Source organism: Lupinus angustifolius, chromosome LG02, assembly GCF_001865875.1.
Source record: "Lupinus angustifolius cultivar Tanjil chromosome LG02, LupAngTanjil_v1.0, whole genome shotgun sequence".
In the NCBI taxonomy this organism is placed as follows: domain Eukaryota; kingdom Viridiplantae; phylum Streptophyta; class Magnoliopsida; order Fabales; family Fabaceae; genus Lupinus; species Lupinus angustifolius.
In genome coordinates, this window is record NC_032010.1 from 20,874,348 (window position 1) to 20,879,705 (window position 5,358).

At 29.7% G+C, this 5,358-nt stretch overlaps 1 protein-coding gene across 4 annotated transcripts; it reads left to right on the top strand.

Annotated features, from left to right (window-relative positions):
• On the top strand, positions 431 to 3,524 carry LOC109338727 (heavy metal-associated isoprenylated plant protein 9-like). 4 transcript variants are annotated; one of them, XM_019576038.1, is made up of 6 exons: positions 438 to 835; positions 964 to 1,237; positions 1,339 to 1,511; positions 1,631 to 1,721; positions 2,842 to 3,102; positions 3,136 to 3,524. In XM_019576038.1, the coding sequence occupies exons 1-6, from the start codon at positions 815 to 817 to the stop codon at positions 3,360 to 3,362; spliced, it is 1,047 nt and encodes a 348-aa protein (XP_019431583.1). In that variant the 5' UTR covers positions 438 to 814; the 3' UTR covers positions 3,363 to 3,524. The 4 variants fall into 4 exon arrangements, with proteins under 4 accessions (XP_019431576.1, XP_019431583.1, XP_019431571.1 ...); XM_019576026.1 differs by having other exon boundaries at positions 438 to 750; positions 790 to 835; positions 2,842 to 3,524; XM_019576031.1 differs by having other exon boundaries at positions 431 to 835; positions 1,339 to 1,496; positions 2,842 to 3,524.

A 5,358-nucleotide genomic window follows, 5' to 3' on the forward strand; every position in this document is an offset into this window, starting at 1 on the left:
ACATGTTCCATGGTCATTTATTTTAGCTTAGGTAGTGCTTTGTCATTTTCTAAGTAGTATAGTAATTCTATATATATAATTACAGTTTCAAATCAAAGGAAAAATCAAAGGAAAAAAAAGTTACGTAAAATTAGTGACAGGATTCATAATAGGTGTCCACACTAAAGACACACACCTAGTTAGTGAGAATGATGTGATACTTAAAAACTAGGTAGGCGACCAGGTTGTCCTAAATGGGTCCCACACATACCATAATTACATGCTAAGTGGTACCAGTTTTGGTACACAACACCTGGTTATATGCAAGTTATAATAAAGAATTTGATACAGAATAATTTGATACGTGATACACGTTATATGAAACCCAATAGCTATAAGTAAATTATGACACATACACATAAGCCATGCATGTATGACAAAATAACACTTCACCACCTTGTCATGAAAAATATACCAGTCGGTTGAATATGGAAGTATTCTCATTTTTCATTGCTTCTTTTCGCTCTCTCTCTCTCTCTTTCAACTTGGCCCTCACAATTTAATCACCCCCTTGGTCTATAAATCTTCTCACCTTTATTCATTGCTTCACCCCTTCTCTCTCTTCAGCCTCGAAGATAGAAAAGAAATAATAAACTAAGAATCTCTTTTGTGCAGTTAGTAGCATTATATATACATCAAGAATCAATCACTCAGTTTAGTTTTATATGCTAATCACCCTCCTAAACCTTCCTTATAATATCAGTATATCACTCACTTCTGTTTCCCAAAATCATAATCTAATCTCATATTTCACTCTACATCATTCATAGATCAAATGGGTGAGGAAGGAAAACAGGTTAATCTTCTATTGGCATTATCATGCTTTTATTGTTTTTATTTGTGATGTTTTTCTTACTCATTTTTAGGACATTATGGTTTGCATTAGTTCTAGTACTAACCATGTTTGTTTTAATTTTTTCATAGGAACAACCCAAGGTTGAGGCCAAGCCAGAGAACAAAGCAGAAGAGAACAAGGAAGAAAAACCTGCAGAGGAAAAACCAGTAGAGGAGAAGAAAGAAGAAAAACCTGCAGAGGAAAAACCAGCTGAGGAGAAAAAAGAAGAAAAACCTACAGAGGAAAAGCCAGCTGAGGAGAAGAAAGAAGAGCCTAAACCACCATCTCCATGTGTTCTATTTGTGGACTTGCATTGTGTTGGATGTGCCAAGAAAATTGAGAGATCTATAATGAAAATGAGAGGTTCACATCTTTTAACACTTGTCATTCATTTTTGTTTCCAAATTTTTCATGCATGCATGTACAATCAAATTGTCTATTTTGTGTGTATCTTCTTCTAATAGGTGTTGAGGGAGTGGTAATTGATATGGCTAAAAATGAAGTGACCATAAAGGGTATAGTGGAGCCTCAAGCAATCTGCAACACAATTACTAAGAAAACAAAGAGAAGAGCCAATGTTATATCTCCATTGCCTGCAGCAGAAGGAGAACCTATACCAGAAGTTGTTAATTCTCAGGTATCTATCACAAGAATTTTAATTCAATTTCCTCTTTTCTGATTGAGATTTTTTGATATAAATAAAAGGGTAATTACCTATAAATAGTTAATTAACAATGGTAATTGTTGGTGTTCCAGGTTAGTGGACCAATTACTGTGGAGCTTAATGTAAACATGCATTGTGTGGCATGTGCTCAGCAACTCAAGAGGAAGATACTCCAAATGAGAGGTAACTTAGTACATTGTTGATTTCTCATGATTTCATGTATGATTTATCTCAAATGAGAGGTAAGAAGGTACCAATTGCATTGTTGGTTATCATTTATCTCTTCAAATCATTTCATGGCTACATTGTTGGTTATAATTGAGAAAGGTGAAAAGGGGAAATAAATTATTTAATGTTATTTATCAGTTATTTGTATTACACCATTTACATATACAATTTTTTCCTCTATTTGATTATTTTTCTCACACACCATTTTAATAAGAGAAAAATTTGCACCGTATGAGTTTTATACACTGCTAGTGTATCATCTTCCATTAATATTTAATTATTTTTTATTTTCAAAAAAATATTCTAAATAAATGACATATGATAAAATACATATGTATAAATCTTTATACTATCATTGTATAGATTTTGTAATCTTTTAATAACCCATTTGATCCAAAAGTAAATTATTGAATAGGGGTGAATAATCATCAACAATATGGAAGTTGGGCATGTGTCCATTGTAATTGTGTCATATTGTCAAATCAGCACTTGTTATTGGACCCTTTACATGGCATGCTTTAGGGCAAATTAGTTGATGATGATGTGATAAGGGACCCATGCTCCATGTCCTGCATCAGATTGCACCTCAAAAAGAGGAAAGAAAGTGCAGGGGGAGATTTCTATAAAGATGTTAATGTCATAGCCAAATTTTGACAACTAAAAGTGATTAAATCTTTTAGAAATACAATCAATAAAGAAACATAATTTAAAAACCATTCATGCCATTTGTCCTATTCACCTAACAAAACTTTGGTACCACTATCTATTCACAAGGAGGGTTGTCATATAACTAATTTATCATGCTTTATACGTGGGACAATTATCTATTGTCTTCATACTAATAATATTGAAGCAAAAATAAAAAAATAATAAATATTTAATTTTTTATTTGATATATTATGTTTTTCATTCGTCTAGAACATGATTTAGGACACAGTTTGAAGACAAGAAATATTTGTCCTTATTATTAATCATACTGGTATGTATCATCATTATCAATACTAATATTAAATTATTGCTATATGTTTATATTCAATTGTAGTTAGTATGAAAACATGTTCATTATTTAATGTAGGGGTTCAAACAGTAGTGACAGAATTTAGCACAGGGAAGGTTATAGTGTCAGGAACCATGGATGCAAACAAGCTAGTGGAATATGTATATAGACGCACCAAAAAGCAAGCCAAAATAGTTCCACAGCCAGAACCAGAAAAGAAAGAAGAGACCAAAGAAGCTGAAGAAAAACCTGCAGCAGAAGAGGCTAAACCTGAGGAAACAAAAGAAGAGGAAAAGCCACCAGAGGAACCAAAGAAAGAAGAGAGTGGTGAAGGTGATAGTAGTGAGAATAAGAAAGAAGAGGGTGGTGAAGGTGAGAATAAGGATGAGAAAAAGGAAGAAAAGGGTGGCAAAGAAGGAACTGAAGAAGAAACAAAGAAAGAAGAAAATGAGTTTGTGGTTACAAACAATGTTGATGAGAATGGAATGAAGAGAATGATATACTATTATTATCCTTATCAACCTCTCTATGTGATTGAAAGAATCCCACCACCTCAACTCTTCAGTGATGAAAATCCTAATGCATGTTGCATTTTATAAAGTTTATCATAGAAATATAAGAAAGTGGTCTTAAATTTGTAAGTTGTTTGTTAAGTATTTAGAACTTGGGAATTTTTGGAGCTGCATTTTGATAGAATAGAAGGTGGTGTTACATGATAATAAGTTAATTTATAATATATTGTTCTTTTTTATGTTATATTTTATACACTAGTCCCAAATCAATATGTACGAATTATTAATGCATGTGAAATAGGTGTATCCTCAACTTATCTTTTGCTATTTCCTTCCCTTTCCTCCTATGTTTCAATAAGTTTTATACTCACTAATCAGTAATCACTAATTGAGTCGAGATTCTGTTCTCTGGATAATCCAGAATATAGATACTGGAGGGTTAGATCAAGATTCTCTTAATTATATTAAATACATGAACGAAAAAAAAGTATTCATTATTAATATTGTAAAAGTTTTATACATTATTCATATATTATCTATCACTCATATTTAATTATCATTATCTCTTGGCAAAATAATAGATATAAATATTAAATTTTATACTAATTATTTATAAATTTTTAAGCTATAAAATATTGGCGGTACATAATTTTTCTTATATCATCACTTACTTATAGATGTATGAAAGTTTATGAGTTTTTATTAGAAGCACTTACACAAGAAAGTATTGGACATATGTATACGAGTTCAAATATATAGAAATAGTAAGAAACCTCAATCATTCTAATTAAGAAGAAAAAAAAACTAACTTAAAAATACATTCAATATATACATATATCGATCACTTAATTAACTCATGCATATTAATGCCAATAAAGTCACAAATTAAGAAACATTAGTCTAATATGATATCTCTTTGAACATCCACCACTATTCGAACTAACATGAAAAAGTGGAATTTTATTTCGGCAAATTTGTTATCTCACATTCTCTGACATAATCAACTGACTCTCATATGCTAGAAAACATACCTCCTTCATTTCATATTTGGATTTAATATATATATATATATATATATATATATATATATATATATATATATATATATATATATATATATATATATATATATATATATATATTAAATCCAAATATGAAATGAAGGAGGTATGTTTTCTAGCATATGAGAGTCAGTTGATTGTAAATCATTCATCATTAATTTATTAATTATCATTTATTCTCAAATAAAAGTAATGCAAATCAATGGTGGATGATGTGTTGACAGTGTAAAAAACTTTATACATTCAGTGGACAAATTTTAAACTTTTCATATTTTTATGTTTCAAGTTGTATAAGAATCATTTAATTTATATTAAAATTCAAATTAAAAAGATACTAAGAGACATGAGGTAAAGAGAATGAGTGAGTGACCAATAAATATGGATTTCTAAAACATCAAAATATTTAAAATAAAATTAAAAAGTTAAAATATAAAAATATGAAACTTAATTCTCAATTTGATTATCAAATTTTAAATCAATCAAATGATTTTGATACACAAAATGGGACAATAGATATTGTCTCAGTTAAATGTATACTATCCCTCAGTCATTTAGTTATAATTTGGTAAATTTTAGGTGGGACATGATCCATTATTTTATTGTACTTCTATTGATAATTTGGGGTCATAAAATCTGGTAAGTTGTAGCACTACTTTGCATTATTCTAACAAGTTTTTTTACAAGATTTTCCCTTTACAAATGGATTTTTTGTGTCACTAAGATGAGTTATTGGAACATATGTTGGATTCTCAACTTTGATACAGCTTTCCTTACATTAAAGGAAAAAATAAGTAGCTTGGAAAAAGAGATTAGCTGGAATGAATTGTCGTTTCTTATCATATTAATCATTGCACAAAATAGAATGGGTTTGAAAGTTGAAAACATAATTTATTTATAAACTTTACTCGAAACAATTATTGACTCAAGAAGAGTAATTAAGTCACATGCTCCTTACCCTTTCATACAATTTTCCTAACATTAAGGGAAGAAAAAAATAAGTAGTTTGGAAAAAAGATTAGCGG

Bases quoted from the DNA above. Each gene is read 5' to 3' on its own strand.
- LOC109338727 (XM_019576026.1), top strand. From the start codon at position 815: ATGGGTGAGGAAGGAAAACAG. The intron at 836-963 runs GTTAATCTTCTA...ATTTTTTCATAG, and splicing joins TGGGTGAGGAAGGAAAACAG to GAACAACCCAAGGTTGAGGC. The intron at 1,512-1,630 runs GTATCTATCACA...TTGGTGTTCCAG, and splicing joins CAGAAGTTGTTAATTCTCAG to GTTAGTGGACCAATTACTGT.